Consider the following 19,450-nt stretch of genomic DNA (forward strand, 5'->3'; position numbering starts at 1 on the left):
ACCTGCCGGCCCACCGAGTGTTGCTAGGGTAAAAGTTTCTCCGACGAACGTGCACGCGGCGCGCGCACACCTAACTGGCATGGATATGAGCAACACATCTCGAAGAACAACAGTTACAAAGGTGAGTAACCGTCTTTTCATCTTGTAAGTTAAAAACCATGAACAAAATATTTACATATAGAGCATACGAAATTAGATAAGTCATCTTCTGTCCTCTTCTCTGCTTTCTGCCATGCCCAGCCACAGGAAGATTACCCTAGGTTAGGGGATCCTTTGGTGTTGTAAAACTAGGATAAAGCTGCTACACCACCACTCCTCCCTTTGGCTGGCTTGAGAATTATCCAGGGCTTCTTTGTGCCCTGGGGGTCCCTGGTCCTTGGTGCCATTGGCAGGCAGTGTAATTTAAAGCAGCCTTCAGGCTGCTTCTAGTTTATGACATAGTCTGGCACAGTGTTGATCCAGGATCAGGGAAATGCAGAGATGTCTTACAGCAACCTTTATACAACCCTCTTGAGTTGCTCTGTGTGCTCCTCAGCTGCAGCTAAGGAACAGGGCCTTCCTGTCCAAGAAAATCTTAGGATGCATAAGTAGCAAAATGCTACATTTTAAAAAAGAATAATTTTGAACAGAAGAATGTAGAATCTATATTTTATTATCCTCACGGTGCATGATAATGTAGGAGGGGTTGCAGTAGGGGCAAACAATTAGACAGCTCCTTAGTGTACAGCCTGAGTAGCCAGGCAGAGCTCCTGTTGTGTACCTCTCTGTAGGGTTTATTTGGTCAGTATATCCATGACTGCACTAATCACTGCGGATCTTCTGACCCTACCGCCCACTTTCCTCTACACTAGCCCTCTCCTTAAACCTCTTGCACATTAGGGCACAGGCAACCCCTTCATATGTGTACGCCCTTGAAATTTCCTCTCTCCCAAGCAGCAGAGGCACGCTAGTTCTGCTGCCATGCCCAGGATTTTCCCCTAAAAGAGCATCTTTTGTCAGGGACTGACTCTGAAATGTTTGTATCTAGTTTACAGTTATTTCCACGTTTCCATGATCGATTCTGGAGGGATTGTTGGTATATTTCTTCGAAGGGCTGGTATAGAGGTAAGGTTGTTCCTTTAATATAAAAAAAAAAAATTAGCTCTGTCCAGAATGCAATACAGAATACAAGATCCAGGGGCTTGCCCTGTGACACAGATTCTGAAACTCACACTTTTTGCACTGTGACACAGATTCTGAAACTCACACTTACAGTGTATAGGACTTTATTCCACATTTCTCCACTGAAGTCAGTGATACCACTTGTAGAGTAAGTAACTACTGAAAGTGAGTAAGGTTGTCAAATCTGGTCCTTTCTTATCAATATGATATTTTCTCATACATTTAATTTTTTATGCTTTATTCTACTGTCATTTTAAAATACTTTACTTTGCATAATTTGCAGCTGTATGTTATAGTTACATAGGACTGTCTCTTCCCACAAGGCTAGGTAACACCTTGCACATCATAGTCATTATCAGAATACAGATAATAACTTTTATTTATATTTCCTACAGACTATCCAATAAACTGCAATCTGAAACTGCCCTTCATATGTGAAAAATCTAATGCATCCTTACTGGAGAAACATGAGCCAGAATATCAACCCCCTAAAGGAGAATGCCCTAAAGAATGGATTCTGTTTCAGAACAAGGTAAAGGGGGAATATAGGACACTCATCATTAGTTGCATTATGGCAACCTAACTTTGTAGTGTAGACCAAGCCTCAGTTTCAGGCCAGAGTGTTTAAACCAGATCCCTCCTTTGCAGAGGACTTGGTAGCCCTCAGCCCCAACCCCTGGTCTTCTTTCAGGTGTCCCACAGCTTTCCTTCTCAATGTTTGCATCAGTTCCATCAAGTTCCTTCTCTTGGGCTCGTCAGTCCAAAAGCCACCTTCTTGCGATCTGCATTAATTCAGAGTAGCTGATGCCTTAAAACCAGCTTCTTTCTCAGCTGCCTCCACCACTTTGTAGTTCAGCCCTTTTCCTCTCTGGGCTGAGAGAGATTAGCAGATGGCAATCCTTGCCCTCCTGTGAAAGAGGAGGCAGCTATATGCTGCCCTCCTTCTCCAGGCTCCTCCCACTTACCTGAGAGAGAGGGGAGGCTTGTCCCACCCTGCACGACAAGGCTTCTGGGCCTTTAAAGAAACAGTAGCCTTGGTTTCCCCCAAGCATTAACTATGTCTCTGGGACCATCTTCCTCTCTCCCAACACCTGCCTCTGCCCGTCTGTAGGTCTTCATCTGCTCCAAAAGTCCTAGGCATCTTAAAGGAAAATAGGGTTTACTGACCCTTAGTCCCTACTATCCTTAACTGGACAGTCACCCTGTTAAAAGGCACCTTGCTGAATCAGAGCCTGAATGCATTTATCTATAATTGCATTTCTAATACTTTTCTCACAGAAAGCAAGATAAGTGAGGTGTAAGGGTTTTAGGGTCATTGATTTATGTATTACATCTAAGATACAATAAATCTTAAAGAGAAAGTGAACTTGTGCTACATTGCATAAGTTTTTACCATTTTTATTTTGCAGTGTTTTCTAAAAATAGAACACAGATTTTTAACATTTAAAGAAGCCAATGAAGTATGTGAAACTTTTGGAGGCACTCTTCCATCAATCTCAAGCCAGGCTGAACAAGGTATGATGGTAAATTCAAGGCTCTTTATACTATACAGAACTTTAGACCAAAATAATATGTCAAGCCGCTTCCCCAGTCTATGCAGCATAACTGCACAGGATCATGCAGCAGACTGGGAATTATGTGGCAGTGTTATCTAATTGTAAAATCATTCAATTACTTTGAGTCTTACTGAAATAATTCTAAAAATTCTCAATAAAATAAAAACCTATAACTAATGCCTTTAATTATTTGCACTGTGTCAGAGGAATTCTGCCTGTCACAGAATGGGAAATGCACACACAATGGGCAAACCGTGGAAAAAGGAAAAGAACCAGTTCAAAGACCAGTTTTTCTTCATACCCTTGCGTATGAAGGGAATTAGAAATTGCAAAGACTACCAGAGATTTATGAAGGGTAGCGGAACCGTGTCTAAAGCAGTTTCCAAGCTTTACTTCAGAAGTTAAAAGCTCATTGAGGTGAATGCAATGAAGAGAAGACATTTGCTGCAAATAGCTGTCTACAGATGTATCTGACTACCTATCTGTTGAGAGAGACATCTGTTAATACATTTGTATTTCTGTAGTGGGCAGGTAGTTGTCTACAGATATGTCTGAAGATGTAGCTCACAACAGAGCTCCATACTGTGTGTAACATTATTTGTATAGGTAAGTGACCTCCAGCCAAGTCAGTTCAGTGCAGTGAAATATAGAAAATAGACCAGACAGGCCACTTCAGTAGTTAACAGTGCACAGTGGAAAAGCAGTCTGCTGCTCTCTCACAGCACTGAGATGGACCCCCACTGGAACTCAAGTGGCTGAGACTGGAGCAATTCAGAACTCTTTTAACCGTAGAAAAGCATATTCTGCTTCAAACATTTCTTAGCATGATTGTGTAAATGGATGTTCATTTCAATTGTTTGAAGGATATTTAGCATAATAAATTAGTCCTGGTGACAGATTTCTGCCAGCAGGGCTGGCTCAGGCTCTTTTGCCTCCCCAAGCGGCAAAGAAGAAAAAAAAAGCTGCGATCGGCGGCATTCCTCGGCGGTGGGTCCTTTGCTCCAAGAGGGACTGAGGGACCTGCCGCCGAATTGCCCCTGAAGACCTGGACGTGCCGCCCCTTTCCTTTGGCCACCCGAAGCACTTGCTTCCTGCGCTGGTATCTGGAGCCGGCCCTGTCTGCCAGGCAAGTCGGTGCAATGGCAAAGCTGTGGTGGAGAAAGACAGCTCTGCCATAACTTAGGTAACCACCTCTTCCTGCCAGCCTTCCCTCCATCCCTCATGTACTGTGGCCCTTTCTGTAGCTGTCTATTGGATAGTGACTACTCCTGAGAGGTTTTAACCGTTAATGGGTTTGTCTGGTTTAGGAAAAGAGCTTGGGACTAGCCTGGAGCTAGCTAACATATGGCAGGTAGCTAGTTCTAAATGTCTTAACGAACATCAGTGCTTAATTTGTATGAAAGAGGTGCCGGGGCTCAAGCAATTAGTTTACATTCATAACTGATGCAGCAAGCCTAGAGGTCCCAGGGCTATCTATGAACTATCAAGCCTAGGGGTGCTGAGGCTAAACCCTGGCACACATTAAGCATTCGTAGCCACACCCAATAGTGGGTGTTGCCACAGAGAAGAAAGAGTGGCTGTCTTGGGATTCTTGAGTCTTTCTCAGTTGGAACTGATTCCTTCCCTCTATCCTGACTTTCTCTGTTTCTTGGTTGAGTAAATCAGGCACTTATTCAGTAACTGGCTCTGTTATAGAGGCATGCCCAGCAGTCAGAGAGGGAAGTGTGTGGGAAGCAAGTGAAACTCTCCATGCCCTCAAAGAGGACATGGAGCCCGCTTTTGATGCTTCTGTGGGAAGTCAGTAGAAGGTCTTACAGAGCAGTAGGGAGGCACCTTCTGAAATTTGGGTGGAGATGCAAGGAGACAAGGTTAATGTCAGGGGGAGAGAGGAGAGAGACAGAAACAAGTTAAACTTCTCTCCTGGCCCTCAATTAGACCTTAGCCTGTTAAAAGGCTAATCCTCTCAAATGATTTGTTTAAATAATGTCCTTGTCAGATATGGAAAGGATGGAATGATAAAATTGCAAAACACTTAATACTCTATTAAAATGGCTTATTGCATTTTCAAAGACTAGGGTGGGAAATTAAGTTAATGTAGATGGGGGTTGTACTATCTTATTTATGCAAGCTGTTTTCCAAATGTTTACTGTGGTTGTCTAAATCATAGTATGTAAATTTTTATTTTTCTGCCCAACAGATTTTTTAATATCCTTGCTTCCTGGTTTAGAAGAAAACATTTGGATTGGTTTGAAGTTTTTTTTCAGCATAAGGGAAAACAAATGGGTAGATGGCAGTAGACTGCTGTACAGTAACTTTCACCCATTGCTGAGAGGAAGGCTAAGGAAGATTCCGCTTGATGTAAGTTTGAATATACAAATCTGGCTGATGTTTTGTCCTATAAAAAGTATAGAACATTGGTGTTTTGGTAACTGTATCAAAATAACAAAAGAGAAAAAACATGTAAAGGTCCCAAACCAAGAAATTGTATTCTTAATTGGCAGACATGGGACCAGTAATGACTGAGCTCTTTGTATCTTTATTTGGATGATATGTGTTGAACACTAATTATTAAAATGGAAAGGGATGTAAAAATTGGAATCTCTTCAGTCTGTTTGCATATCTAATATGTAGCTGAGATGCCACATTCCATAAAAATGTAGGTAGCAGAGGGATGTTACTATATAGTTTTTGGTTCAGTTATTTGCAGAATACATCCATAAACCATTACACATATCGTTTTCCTGGCTGCACTGTTCATTGAGCAGCATAATAAACATAATGGAATGCCACTGATTAACAAGAATTTTTAAAAAGTATAGTGGGTCCAGGTAATGTTTTTCACAAACAATCCAGCAACCTGGTAATATTGCAAAATAAACTAGCTGCGTGTTGTACTACTGCTCTGCACATACTAAGAGAAGTATATTCTCCTAACTTGATCTTCATTCGCTCTCTCCACACAAGAGTGTTTGTATCATACATGAACTTGATGAGTTTTCTGGTTTTCAGATGTTTGATGAGGAAATAAACAACCAGTGTGGTGTAATGCTCAACAACCCCAAATCTTTATATGTTGGAACATGGAATTCCTTGCCTTGTGCTGAGGAGCATTTTTTGGGTATCTGCCAGAAGCCACTAGGTAAGACTGACTGTGTCCTTAATATCCACCTGCCAAGAAGCCCCTTCATGCATGGATATCACCTTTCCTGAGGCATAATTTCCCTCTACACAGCATCTCAAGAAGGGTGTTCGCTGGTGGCAGGATCCTTCTGGCGACTGACAGACCATACTGGGCATCCAGTGGTGGAGCCATGAGGACAAACCTCATCGCTCCTGAAAAATTTCCCATGCCTACATTTTCCATGACACCATCCACAGTGTGAAACCCCTTTTAAGAGGTGTTTGGGGAAAGCCGTGGCAGTGGAGGCCCTGATAGTGAAGTTCCTGTGGAGATACGCTGCCTGAGAGTGAAGGCGGGGGGGGGGGTGGGTTTTTTAGGTGGCATGGAGTACAAGGCCTCTAAGTAAATGGCGCTGATCTTCTTTGGACACTTTGGGGACTTACGGGGATTGGGGATGGACTTTGTTTTATTCAGTGAGGAATGGAGCAAATGACTCCTCTTCCCCAGAACAACGTGGGCAAAACTCCGTGAGGAGAGCCACACAGAGTTTTAATCCCACTTAACCAACTCCTGTGAGTTTTAACACTGAAGGGATAATATGAGGTCTCATCTACACTTGGAATTAGCCTTGATTTCAGACCACTTGTTTAGCTACCTTCATGCAAACCCCAGATGTAGACAAAGAGACACAAAATTAGCATTGTGCAACTTGCCCTGGCTTCAAGCAGGGTTACCTCCACTGATACAGTGTGGCTTTCCTGTTTATACTCAGGACTGGGGAGGGGCGCTGCACCAGTGCAGCTATATTGGTGGCTGCCCACTGATTACTCGAATCAGGGCAATTACCCAATCTGAACAAAGCTTTAGTTCCTGTTTAACTGCCAAGGGTTTAATATGCAGTATATCCATCTTCGGGGTATGTTCTGCTATGTATAAATCCTTTCAAATAACTATTTATAAATTTGAAGGAGGGACGGACAGTGATTCAGTCTGAAAAATCTGAAGGGGATTTTTTTTATTAATTATTAAAAAAAAGAAAAGGTGAACTGCAGAGGCTCTGAACATTAAAAATGCTTGTAAGACTCCAATAAAAGAGTGCAGCCGCTATTGATAAATATATTTCTCTCCAGAAAAGGAAAATGACATTCAGGGAAAGTGCAGTGATTGCTGCAATGTGGTCCCCATTATTCTTGGGTTATTAAGCCTCTAAACACCCAGACATGCAGGGAAGGAGCGCTTAGTTGGCTCTTGCAGAAACTGCAGTTGTGCCTGGCCACAGCTCAGGATGCTGCAGCAGGGGAGACTTCTTCCACTCTGCCATGGCATCCTTGGCCAAGTACAATCTGGCCCTATGGTTTTCATGTCACTTTTGTCACAGAAGTAAGTGAGTCAGCAGCTTGGATTCCTTGGCATCTCAGACATTTAATGATTATCTCAAAATGTTGTGATAATTGTGCTTGTAAACATCAGCAATATTCTTTTTTCATCTTTGGGAAATATATATTTTTCTCCTAACTCTTTACTATTAACCTTTAAGTGTGTGAGAACAAAACAGTTCTCTTTTGAAGCTGTTTACTACATAGAAGCACTTGACAGCAGCCATGGGCTAGTTCAAACATTCTGTTTCTTTCATGTCACCTCTCTAATCCACTGACAGCTGCAAATTGTGCATAAACATAAAATTAACATTATGGCTCTGTCGTTTGAGTATTGGTCTGTCAGCCTATTCATCAGTCACTTGAATGCTCTTATTTATACAGAGTAATTTTTTCCCTTGACAACCCTTTGTATTCCTGAGACACCTTTGTGTTAGATGCCAGTGCACATTTTACAAAATTCTAGGGCCAGATTTAGCTCTGGTGTCAGCCCATAAACTTCTTGGAATCATTAGATCCACATGCTCTAATTCCCCATCCATGTAAAGTTTGCATTTTTTATAGTTGCATGCATCACTTGGTTGGATGAAATTAATGCCGCTCATTGTGATAATATTGGATAACTAGAACCCAAATGGTAAATTTCACCACTTCCCGCACAATACACAGGTCAGGTGGCTTTGTGCAAGAAACTGAGCACATGCTGTGGAGGCAAACTATTACCTCTCTGCTTGCTCTTGCAATATACTGGCTGGAAGAGCTACCTATACCAGGTTTACTGCCCATTAGATTTATATAAGAATGAATCTGATGGCTCTTTACTTGACTCATTCCTCTCTCTGTCAGACTGTTCGGAGATGCATGGCCCCTGTTGATTGTCACAACATCTGTGCACAGTTCTGTAGAAGGCTACCAGTTTCACATTAATTTCACCCAGAGAGTATGTTTTTTCCTAATAACTTTAAACTCTTTTGTGTTAAATTGAATGAATCTGGAAAGCCACAAAGCCCAGTAGTTCTGTTACTGCCTTTCTACCAAGCTTTTATACAGGGACTTACATATTTACATTTTAAAAGAGCTTTACATTTTTCCATAGATACGCTCTCTATCGATTCTGTTATAGTAAAATTGTAGTCTGCAACAGTCTATGAGTCTTCTTTTAATTTTATTTTTGATGGTTATTCCCAAAAGAAATTTGAATGAGTTTTGCTGCTGCTGCTGTTACAAAAGAAACTGAGAACTAAAATGTTTTGCAGTGTTTATCCTACTTAATGCTTCTGTTTCTTGATTATTTACAGGGGTTGTTGACAACCAGACACAGCAAGTCCTTAGTGAAACACTGACCTATCAAAATGTCCATTACACAGTAATTCTGAAGAATTTGTCCTGGTATGATGCACTGCGGGAGTGCAAACAGAAAAACATGCAGCTCGTTAGCATCACAGATCGGTACCAACAGGCTTTCCTTACCGTACAGGCTGCTGTTCGCAATTACCCTCTGTGGATTGGACTCTTCAGCAAAGATGTACGTTTTATCTCCTCCCCATCCCTCCTTAGAACCATTTTTTAGGGTAGGGTGGAATAGTAAAGGAATGACTTGGGAAACAATGAAACTGAAAATTACTGGGTTATTTTTAAGTAGATATTTCCATTGACATCTATTTTCAGTTGCAGAGAACCATCTTGAAGCTAGAGGTCTACCAGGAGGTCAACCAGTCCTGAGGCTTAGGGTTAAATACTAGATTTTCAGTTCTCTGAGGTGCACATTCAGGTGTGGAACTCCTGTTGATGGATTGATTGAGAGGAGGCTACGTCCCTCAGGTTTTAAGATGGAGGAAAATATTTTATAGTAGCAGCAAACTATATCATTGCATCGTCTTTGCCCCTCTGTTGTCAGTGGTTCTGTAATTGCTGCTGTCATTTGAAATTCTGGGGCAGGATCAAGGAAGGCCAACCAAAATGTTTTAAAAAGAGAAAATCTGAAAGATAGCAAATGAAATCCAAAAGCAACTGGTAAAAACTGTTTGAAATATATTGTAAAATCTTATCTTAGAACTTGGAATGGACTTTTTCAGGTAGGATTTGTATGCTTTATTGCTTCTTAATAATGGAGAAAAGTTGTGAAAGGGTATTTTTTAAAAAAAATATGCTTTTGTATCTTAAAAATATCAATAGTGTCAAGGCTTCTTTCTTCTCTGTTTGTTGGAGGACTTCTTGGAAATTCCCAGTGTGGATTGGGAGCTCTCTCATCTGTTAATTAAAAAGCGTGGGGCATGAGTGTATGAGTGATTGTTGAATCTTTAACAAACATCTTTTCTTCTGACCATTTATGGATGTTTGAATTAAATAAGTATTACCAAAACCAAGCAAAACACAAAGTTTTAAATAGCTGGAATAAAAATTGTTTTCATGGTCATGTATCTATGACATCATAATTCTCCTACTTCTGCAGCTGTCCATAGAGTTTTCCAGGAACAACAGAGAAGAAAAACCTGGTATTTTTAATGTATAAAACATACAGGGAATTTTTAAAGAAAACAAACTTTTCATGTCTTATCTGTACTTCACAAAGAAGCAAAAAAGAAGACAACCTCTCTTCCCTTTGTAGGTGACCTTTAAGTGGGGATCAAATGCCTCATCCTGTTGCATATGGCACTAAAGCTCTGAAACATGTAGAGGGGTACTGCCTACACAGCAGCTCATGCCTGTAGGCAATGAGACAGTGCCAGGAGAGCCTGCAGTTCTAGCACTGAACATACCAGGAAGATATAGTCAGCTAAAAAAAAAAAAGAAAAAAAGATTAGCACAGCTGGTATCAATTCCTAATATAAGAGTAGTCTTAAATACAGAAGACTTTTAAATTTAAAACTTTCCTAATGCATAGATCCACTTACTTTTCTTGTGTTTTAATACAATTTATTATTATTTATTTATTTATTGTTGTCATCTTCAGGGCAGGAATATGTCTAATTATAAATTCGAGAAGTACTTAATATTAAACATTAATATGTTACATTTGATCTAACATGGGGAAACAACAGGACTGACTCTTAGAAATTACTTCTAATTTCGATGCACAAATAATTGTGCCCACAGTTAATGGCAGGTGCAAATGATACCATTTAGAAATCAAGCTACCTGGCTTTGCCTGCAAATCAAGCATAATAGTTAGACATCTAAGTTCTGCACTGTTGTTGTAGCCATGTTGATCCCAGAATATTAGAGAGACGAGGTGAGTGTGGTAATATTTTTTTATTAGAACAAATTCTGTTGGTGAGAGAGGCAAACTTTCAAGCTTACAGAGTAGTTCTTCAGGTAACCTCTGTGTAAGGTTGAAAGCTTCTCTCTCTCACCAACAGAAGTTGGTCCAATAAAAGATATTACCCAACCCACCTTGTCTCTCTAACATCTACGTGTTATCATTTGCCATTCACAATAGTCAATGTAGTTTTTTTCAGCAGCAAAACTGAATGTGACAGACTTAGTTTATTATTTTAACAAGAGACCAAATCCTAAAAGCTGCTGAGCACCTGCAATTCTTGCTGAACACAGGGTTTCACCCGGTAGAAATATAGTATCATGTCATTTGATGTACCTAGACTTTTTTTTAAGTGTGTAAGCTCTCATCTTTTATTGGTATGATGCTAGGATGGAAAACATTATGGCTGGGCAGATGGAAAGCGCATTGATTTTAGTCGCTGGTCTGAAGAAGATGAAGAAACAAGTGAAGAATGTGTGTTTTTGGATATTGATGGATTCTGGAAAACTTCTGCATGTTCCTCTGAAAATCCAGGTGCTATTTGCTACTTGCCAAGAAGTATGTATTCTGAGAAAATACATTCTCATTATTTTTAAAAAACCATCTTTCATAAGTAATATACATAGTAAAACTCAGTAACAAAGATGTTTTATAATTATTTTTAAAAAAAAATGTTCCATTTATATACACTAAACATAGACTACTTTCTAGAACAGGCTTGTTTAGTTGTTTGTGTACCAGAAAACCCACTGGTGCCTTGGAAATGGGCCATGTACATACCTGAGCAAGTTACCCAAGCACTATGTAATTATTTAATAACATTCAGGATTGCTATGTTGACCCAGATTGTGCCCTCCAGATCTGCCCACTGAGGACACCCTCTGAACATGGATCTCCCTCACCTCCATGTGGAAGGAGGATTTAGCCATCTCCCCTGCACCATCTGGGCCCTGTGGAGGCCTCTTCATACAGTCTGGAGTCCAGGCTGCGGGGGGAGATTGGCGACTGGGTAGGTGGAAGGAGTTGCAAGTGGAGATCAAGTCAGGAGGTGCAAATTGAGCCTTCGCCAACTCCACAGAAATTGTTCCAAATAGAATAATGTACCCTAGGAAGAGGTCCCTTGGGATCTTCTAGGTTTGGCCAAGGACAGTGGAGGAGGAGAACAATTCCCCCCTCAAAAACCAAACAAAAAAAACAGAAAAGAAAAGGATGATGTGAGGGGATCCCTCTGAGATCTTCACAGAAATTTCTTCCTTGTGAGACTATTCTTGTAGGTTTTTCTGTGGAAGGGCATGATATGGGCTATTGCTTTAAATACAAAATTGCAACAAGAAATTCCTTGTGATTATGGTATAATTAAGTTGATTCTTTCAGTCTGGATTACTAGAGGAGTAGTCTCATTAACTTCAATGGGAACAACAACGAGTACTTGTGGCACCTTATAGACTAACAAATTTATTTGGGCATAAGCTTTTGTGTGCTAAAACCCACTTCATCAGATGCATGGAGTGGAAAATACAGTAGGAAGATATATATAGCAGCACATGAAAAGATGGAAATTGCCTTACCAACTGGGGGGTTGAGACAAATCAATTAAAGTGGGCTATTATCAACAGGATGAAAAATCAGTTTTCTAGTGGTAATCAGGGTGGTTCATTTCAAACAGTTAACAAGGAGGTTTGAGTAACAGTAGGGGCAAATTAGCATGGGGAAATTAGTTTTTTTAGTTCTTGTAGTGACCCAGCCACTCCCAGTCTTTATTCAGGCCTAATTTGATGGTATCCAGTTTGCAAATTAATTCCAGTTCTGCAGTTTCTCATTGGATTCTATTTTTGAAGTTTTTTTGTTGAAGAATTGCCACTTTTAAGTCTGTTACTGAGTGTCCAGGGAGGTTGAAGTGTTCTCCTACAGGTTTTTGTATATTGCCATTCCTGATATCTGATGTGTGTCCATTTATTCTTTTGTGTAGAGACTATCCAGTTTGGTCAATGTACATGGCAGAGGGGCATTGCTGGCACATGATGGCATATATCACATAGGTAGATGTGCAGGTGAACGAGCCCCTGATGGTGTGGCTGATATGATTAGGACCCGTGATGGTGTCCCTTGAATAGATATCTGGACAGAGTTGGCAATGGGGTTTGTTGCAGGGATAGGTTCCTGGGTTAGTGTTTTTGTTGTGTGGTGTGTAGTTGCTGGTGAGTATTTGCTTCAGGTTGAGGGGCTGTCTGTAATCGAGGACTGGCCTGTCTCCCAAAGTCTATAGGAGTGAGGGATCATCCGTCAGACTAGGTTGTAGATCCTTGATGATGTTCTGGAGAGGTTTTAGTTGGGGACTTCAATGGGAATTACATGGTGCCCCAAGATTGGAATGTTTTACCCTTTTAGGATTGCTGTGTACAAATGTAAAAGGTAGTCTGTGCTTGCACAAGAATCACTGCAAAAGCTAAGTTACCGGATAATATTTGTTCTGGTTTTATTATATGTATTTGTTCCTAAAACTACTTAACCTAAAATAGTTCCTGTGAGAACCATTTTTAAAGTATTTGTATATCCCATTTCATAAAATCATTGCTTCTTACCATCTTTAAGTTTATGGAAATATCACTGTTCTGAGAAGACTGGGAACAATGTTATATTTTATGCTGAATTTATGTTTTGTAACAGATTTTCATATCACACTGGAATTTGTTGTGAGGAATGAGCTGTCTTATTTTAAAATTGTGCATGACCTAAGAGAGTCTTCTTTTTTTTCCAGATGAGACTGAAAAAGAACAAGTTGTTGAACATATTAAATGTCCACATAAGTTTAAAAATACACCATGGATATCATTTCAAAATAGTTGTTACACTTTCATGATAACAAAAGATAGATGGCAAGAAATGAAATCACAAGAAGCCCACCACTTATGCAAGAAAATAAGTAAGTATTACTTTTAATTACTAGATTTCAAATTGACCGTGTCTTTTACGCTGATTGTACAGAAACTGAAAAACTACGGAGGTGAAGCCTAGGGGGAGTTTGAAAGATAGCAGATATTGTTGTCCATTTTTTAAAATCAGAAGGTCAATTTTTAATGCATAAAGGGTCCTACACAGCAAAGGAAAGCCTGTGGCTGGCCCATGCCAGCTGACTCGGTCTCGCAGGGCTTGGGTTGTGGGGCTGTTTCATTGCTGTGTAGTCTTCCGGGCTTGGGCTGGAGCCTGAGTTCTGGGACTCTCCCTCCCCACAAAGTCCTAGAGCATGGCCCCAGCCCAAGCCCCAAAGTCTACACAGCAATGAAACAGCTTCATAGCCTAAGTCCCACAAGCCCGAATCAGTTGGCATGGGCCAGTGATGGGTTTTTCCTTACTGGAAAAGGAATCTTGTTTTTAAGTGTATGAAGTGCTCCTGAAAAGTAAGCTGAGAGTGCTAGAAGCTGAAATCCTTCACTTGTCTACAAAATACTCAAAGAACAGGTAGTGTTGACATTGCCTTTTGAAAAATGGTAATTTGTCGTAATATTTTTGTTGGCTCATGTGTTGTCTGTCCTTTTAGAATGTTTGGGGGGGCGGGGTGTGTAGTAATGATTAAACATTGGCGATCAAAACTTAATTTGTTTTGTAGATGATAGATAAACTTGTAATAAACTAACTATTATTTTAAAAATTGTTTCAACAGATCCAGATGCATTTGTCTTGAATATTAGAGATGAGGAAGAAAATAACTTTGTTGTTGAGCAGCTACATTCGTTCAGTGGCCTAGCTACATGGGTATGGTTGGGTGTAATTTATGACGACAGTGGTAAGATTTTTTTCGTAATAAAATTTGTTAATTTACTATCATTAAACTGATACATTTCTTACATACTACATATGGTAGAGCAATCCAAGATACTATAAAAATAAATATATACTAATGCTTACAATTGCCTATATTTTCATTTATATTTTTTAGAGGGAAATAATTGGAAATCTTTTGTCTGTTCCAGTGATATTTAGATCCTACACAGTCTGCTTAATCCAGGTTATTGATTTTACCAAAAGGCAGGATTTAAAAAGAGCACAGTGATATGTGCTGACATTTTTAGCAATACACATCGGCCAGACTTACAGAGATACTGAGCACCCACAACTCCCATTGAAGTTAGGAACAGTTTAGGTGCTCACTACTTTGGAATTTCAAGCCCAGACTGAGTAGCAAACTACTAAAGCTCCTACAGGTGCAATTCGTGACCAACCCTGCATTCTCTATTATGTGCAGTAAGTTTTCTGCAATTTTTCTGTTAGAATAATAGTGCTTTTCATCTTCAAAGCACTTTACAAAGATGAATGAATAACATCTCAGTCCATGTACTCTGCTTCATTCTGAATGTAGATTCTGAAGCAGGGTGTCTGAATTCTGTTGCAATCTGGAGCCCTTGGAGAGGTGGAGCAGGAGGTAGTTTTGGATTGTGGGGCAAGTGCATGAACTGGATGTTTCTGTTTAAACAATAAACTGTAGAGTAGTTAACAGGATTGGAACTTAAGGGATTCCATGCAGATGCAAAGATTTGATTTTAGTATTGGAGCCTTGAATTTTCATCTTTAGGTTTCAAATACTGAACTCATTGTGATGAATAAGGTAGTTCACACTTCTCAAAGTGTTTGCAGACTCAGAAATACAACACTGCATCAATTACATTCAATTCTTGTTTTAAAAGTAATCTTCATGGGCAGGAAACATCATTTAAAAAAAAAGAAAGAAGAAATCTTAGATTCCAGAGCATCTTATTGCAGAGTGATGGATATTCTGGCAAATTGCATGGCTAAGGAATTGCAAAACACACAGGGTCATGGCAATCTCCATTTTACAAAATGTGAAAACAAGGCAGAGACATCATAGCCAGTATAGAATTCAGGAGTTCCTGATTCCTAGTTATAGCTATTATCCACCAAACCACTCTTCTTCAGAAAATAGTACTGGGTTACTTGCAGGGTACCTGTTGTTTGGTTTGGTTTGGTTTGGTTTTTGTAATCTGAATTTTCACAGTTCTAATTCGGGTAATCTCCAGAGAACATTTTCTCGTGACACTTAGAATTTTGGTGAGGGCTTAGAGGAAACTCTAGCAACTTCAAAAAACAGATACTTTCTGATCTAAAGTGAGTGTTTATTAATATTGGTCAGGAGCACACCATCTTCAGTTGTAGATGAATTTCATGTTTCTTAAAAAATCAATGCTTTGCTCAAGGCTAACTGTGGAAACTTTTTCATATTTTCCACAGATGATTCCCTAAAATGGTATGATGAAACTTATGTGTCTTACAATAACTGGAAACAGGGAAGACCTAACGTAAAGAAGAATCAGTTTTTTGCTGGAGTGAACCGTGATGGGTTTTGGGATATTTACAACCTTACGCAAAATTGGCAAGCTCTCCAATTTAATCAACACAGTATTCTTGCCTGTAAAATTGAAATGGGTCAGTAATATCCAGAAACAATTACACCCAAAGTTTTGGGGGCTGGGGAGGTAAAGTTTATTTTAAGGCTTAGTCCTGCAAGCCCTCCATGAACATGACTCCCAATGAAAACCCTGCATCTGCTCCCATTGAACTCATTGGCAAAACTGTCATGGATTTCAATTTGCAGGATGAAGCTGTCTGTCAGTATTCTAGTACTTTGCTCCGGATGGATGTTGGCTGTGTGCCTCCATCTTTCTCCCATCATTTAATATAAAAAAGATAATGTATATCCCATAAGTAATTTATATTGAACACTTCAGTGCTTGAATTGAGTTATTATAGACTGATGGACTTCCACATATTTCTAATAACATGAATGAAGTGTATATAATTAACTATGATCTTAATCTTGAAATAGGGCCCAGAGAAAACAAGCCTCCATTGCCTGAGTATATACTACATGGAAATACCACATACAGGGTCCTTCAGAAAAAAATAACCTGGTATGAAGCATTAAGAGAATGCAAACAGAATGGAAGTGATTTAGTCAGCATACACAGTGAATCCCATCAGGAGTTTTTGGAAGATATTGTAAAGCGTGATGGATATCCACTGTGGCTTGGGCTATCAAGCCTTGATGTAAGTTTCTACTGTCATGACCATCGTTTCTTCTTCTGCAGTAATTTTCTGCAGTTGATTTCCAAAATCTTTGTGATCTTTCCAGGCTCTTTTAGAGGCTTGAATTTCATGCTAGAAGATTATTAGCTTTCTTTTCCCCCTACAACTAATAATATATGTTAACTTTTCCTACACATTATTACACTTAGATATTAGGGGATTAAAAATGTATTTTAGAATGAGTGTCTGATTTCATACTTACGTGATGGGCCAAATTCACCCGACTAGCGTAGGGAAGTACAGCATGCAGCCTCTCTGCTCCACCTTGCCCATTATACCACCATTCTTCCTCGGGGTTTTCAAAGGGGAGGGTAGCTTTAAGCTCCCCTTGGGGCCCACCAGCAAATAGTGCTCAGGGAAACATCAATTCAGTGCATCTGTCCACCACCCTACCCATCTTTTGGGCTCCACTAATCCCTTCAGTTCCCACTGCATACTTTCCACTGCTATGGTTTCCACCAGCCTACACTTCCAAGTGAATCTAGCTTAGTAGCTTTCATCAAAAACCGATAAACTTTACATATTGCTCCCACTTCTGTGGTTTCACAGCTTACAGCATGACTAAGTAATAGATCTGTTAGGACAGGAAGTGAAGAATCCCTTATGTAATTGAAATCATAGGGGAAAATTAGGGAGGCATAATGTTACCAGGTTGGGATTTGGCCTGGCCACAACCCTACTCTTAGAGTTCCACAGACTCCTCAATGATCACAAGTGGCCGGGGCCTCAGTTTTAAGTATTACCTGGAAGATAGAAGCTGCTAACCATGTTGGGCGTTGGTTCAGTACTGACTTGGAGGAAATGGGTTTTTGACTCTTTAGTCCATCACTCTCTGTACGTTATCTGTGTTTATATTTGAGTAATTAAGACCTGAATGCAGTAGTATAAAAAATATTATTCTTTAATCAGGGAAGTGAATCTAATTTAGAATGGTCTGATGGAAGTGAATTTGATTACCGTCCCTGGGAACTAGAAAACTCTACATCTATTGGGAACTGCGTTTTTCTGGATACTAAAGGATTTTGGAAACGTAAAAGGTGCACAGATGTTGTTGATGGTGCCATTTGCTATACTTCTTCAGACAGTAAGCCTGATTTCCTTTTTTCCTGTAATTTAACACATACTCTATTTTACATGCTGTATTATGAACAGAAAATGAAGACTGAAAGAAATGTGATTTAGACTAAACCAGACATTTTGTTCTTTAAAACTGATTGTTTAGAAGGAGTGGCAAAGTATTCGTCAATATATCTTGTAAGCTTTGGGCATCATACTTCGGCATTTGATAACAGTGGTGGCCAGATACCTAAACAGGCATTAAAAATAGATACTGCTTGTTAAACAGCCTAATGTGAGAGGGTTTCTTTATGCCCAAAATGTTTTCACTGCAGAGTTTTGTTGGCTCAGCTTCCATGAAATACCAACTCTGTCAAAGTCATGTGCTGTCACTGGATTTCTGTTTTAAGATTTTGATAACTGCCTGGGACACTTCTTTCCTATGCCCAGTAATGGAGAGAAACTTTAAACTGAGCTGAGCAGGGTGTAACACATTACTGAAAGGCTTTTGGAGGGCACTGTTGAGTAGTAGTTAGAACAGGAGACTCATAGTCAATAGTCCTGAGTTTTATTTTCAACTATGCCAAGATTAGCTTTGGGCCTTGGGCAGATGGCAACCTTTCTGTGCCTTAGTTTCTCCACTTATGGGAAATACATATCCTCCCTTTATAAAGCAATAAAGCACTTTGAGATCCTTGTGTGGAAGGTGCTGTGGAAATTACCATATTAATTTATGAATCTTAGTTTGAGTAGTGGGAACATGAGACTGTCACCATGTGTATCTGTTTCATACTGCCTCATTTTAGACAATTACCTTGGCAAAATCTGATAAATAAAACTGGTGACCTCAGATTATTTTAGTTTCTTCAAATTAGAGGGATGACTTTCAACATGACCCATGTTTCATGGAATAAATTAATATAATTAAATTAATATAAATATAAATTAATATAATTTTAATAAATTGTTAGACTGATTACCTCTTGGTGACCTATGGTATAAATGTCAGCTCTTAAATCAGAGGTGCACAGTGAATGAGCATATCATATTTCAAGGCCATTTGAATGCTTGAATTCCAGTAAGAATGAGCGGTTCCCCCACTAATGGGAAGGTCAAAGTCCCAGAATATCTGGAACTTTTCCTGTAATCATTGGCTGATGATGAATGAATCTACTGTATTTCAAGAAGCAAGCTAAATGGGATATAAATTAATTTTGTTGGTTAGTCAGACCGTTTCCAGCATGTGTGTGTATTTTTGTATATAGCATCCCTACCCCAGAGTGATTGGACTCTGCAGAGCCTCTTTTAATTTGCATAATACAAAGTTTTTTTATATTTTTACAGAGAGACGACTACAGCCACAGCAAACCAAAGGCTCCTCCAGGTGTCCACAAGGTACTAGAACATCGCAGTGGTTGCAGTATAAAGATCATTGCTATGCATTTGACATGGCATTATACAATTTTTCAGTATATACTGCAGAAGAGGCTAAAAGAGTCTGCCAGAAGCTGGGTATGTTTGGTTTTTATTTATAATGTGTTATATCTTGTAACTAGCTCCGCATTAAGGGAGGATTAGAAAAAACACACTGGCAAAACTTGTGCTTTATGTTTCTTTGATTTGGGAATATGTCTAATGGCTGGTTTTATCTAATGATTTCTGGAGCATTTGATAAATATTTTTGGTAAAGTTGTGCAGTGTTCTGATTACTTATCTGGAACATGAATGTACATAAAGTGATACCTCATGTGTAACCATTGATAAAGGATTCAGAAGATCAAGGCTGATTTTCAAGGGAAAACCGTTTTATTTTACACAAACC

The 19,450-nt window shown here is 39.6% G+C and overlaps 1 protein-coding gene across 1 annotated transcript in view; it reads left to right on the forward strand.

The window, feature by feature from the left end:
• Positions 1 to 19,450, forward strand: part of LY75 (lymphocyte antigen 75) — an 83,413-nt gene that overhangs the window by 55,875 nt on the left and 8,088 nt on the right. Inside the window, exons 20-32 of the mRNA XM_032782055.2 lie at positions 1,028 to 1,104; positions 1,557 to 1,693; positions 2,571 to 2,676; positions 4,915 to 5,075; positions 5,727 to 5,856; positions 8,513 to 8,739; positions 10,863 to 11,031; positions 13,232 to 13,396; positions 14,135 to 14,257; positions 15,718 to 15,912; positions 16,313 to 16,533; positions 17,482 to 17,656; positions 18,973 to 19,140. Coding sequence (XP_032637946.1) covers positions 1,028 to 1,104; positions 1,557 to 1,693; positions 2,571 to 2,676; positions 4,915 to 5,075; positions 5,727 to 5,856; positions 8,513 to 8,739; positions 10,863 to 11,031; positions 13,232 to 13,396; positions 14,135 to 14,257; positions 15,718 to 15,912; positions 16,313 to 16,533; positions 17,482 to 17,656; positions 18,973 to 19,140 — 2,054 coding nt within the window. The remainder of the gene's footprint in view (positions 1 to 1,027; positions 1,105 to 1,556; positions 1,694 to 2,570; positions 2,677 to 4,914; positions 5,076 to 5,726; positions 5,857 to 8,512; positions 8,740 to 10,862; positions 11,032 to 13,231; positions 13,397 to 14,134; positions 14,258 to 15,717; positions 15,913 to 16,312; positions 16,534 to 17,481; positions 17,657 to 18,972; positions 19,141 to 19,450) is intronic.

Source organism: Chelonoidis abingdonii, chromosome 10, assembly GCF_003597395.2.
Source record: "Chelonoidis abingdonii isolate Lonesome George chromosome 10, CheloAbing_2.0, whole genome shotgun sequence".
Classification (NCBI taxonomy): Eukaryota; Metazoa; Chordata; order Testudines; family Testudinidae; genus Chelonoidis; species Chelonoidis abingdonii.